General features: G+C 58.5%; 1 protein-coding gene across 2 annotated transcripts in view; it reads left to right on the top strand.

Annotated features, from left to right (window-relative positions):
* CARS2 (cysteinyl-tRNA synthetase 2, mitochondrial) overlaps positions 1-872 on the top strand; it is a 60,588-nt gene extending 59,716 nt beyond the window's left edge. For both annotated transcript variants that reach the window (XM_023519174.1, XM_012811512.2), the window contains exon 14: positions 446-872. In XM_023519174.1, coding sequence (XP_023374942.1) covers positions 446-745 — 300 coding nt within the window. In that variant the 3' untranslated portion in view covers positions 746-872. The remainder of the gene's footprint in view (positions 1-445) is intronic.
* Positions 873-979: the final 107 nt, after the last annotated feature.

The raw sequence follows: 979 nt of genomic DNA on the forward strand, positions 1-979 counted from the left end.
GTCCATGGCAGCTGCGCCCAGCAGCCCTTCCTGAGCAGCTGCCAGGGCCATCTTGAGGGGAGGACAGCTTGGGCAGGAGAGGGCACCTGTGTGTGTCCATGGTGTCCAGCTGAAACCCAGCATGTGTGGGTCACAGCACGTCTCCATGGTTCTGAGTGTCTGGCGACAGCGAGCACCTCTGCTTTCATTCTCACAGCCAGACGTGAGAGAATGACCACCTGTTGGGCAGCGGCCCTTGCATCTGCACTCCAGCCCTTCCCTGTGCCCCAGTGGGCATTAGCCAGCTGAGAGAGAACAGTGGAGACGTGTGATCACCCAGCACTATTCCCAGAAAGAGGCCAGCTCCAGGGACTCAGGGACAGGTCAGGGCTGAGGGCATTGGCCTGGTGCCCTCGCATGGGCACTTCCTGCCCTGTAGACTGACAGCGTGGCTGTGCTGGCTCAGTGTGTTTCAGAGGATGGCAGTGCAGCCACCCTGCACAGCGTCGTGGAGGAGCTGGTACGGTTCCGGCAGAGTGTCCGGCAGTTCGCACTGACTGCACCAGAGGCCCCCAGGGAAGCCCGGCAGCAGCAGCTTCTGGAGAGGAGGCCCTTGCTAGAGGCCTGTGATGCCCTGCGCCAGGACCTTGCTGCCCACGGCATCAACATCAAGGTGAGCACCCACAGCTGCAGTGCAGACAGCAGGCTCCCAGAGCAACCCTGCTTCCCATGTGTTCTCACACATGACACATCTGGAGGACGCTGAGGCAGGTCCTGTCAGAGCCAGAAGACAAGCTGGGTGGTGTCTCTTGAGGATGCAGGTCCTGCCAAACCTTCCTTTGTATCCCCAGGTCATATCATACTCTTGGCCTTTCTTAAGAGATCAGCAGTACTCACCCACCCACCCCCTTTTTTGGAGACAATCTCACTTTTGTCGTCCTAGATAGAGTACTGTAGCATCATAGCTCACAGCATCCTTAAACTCTTGGGCTCGAGTGAT

The sequence above is a fragment of the Otolemur garnettii genome, unplaced genomic scaffold (assembly GCF_000181295.1).
Source record: "Otolemur garnettii isolate 467f Iridium unplaced genomic scaffold, OtoGar3 scaffold00161, whole genome shotgun sequence".
NCBI classification, from domain to species: Eukaryota; Metazoa; Chordata; class Mammalia; order Primates; family Galagidae; genus Otolemur; species Otolemur garnettii.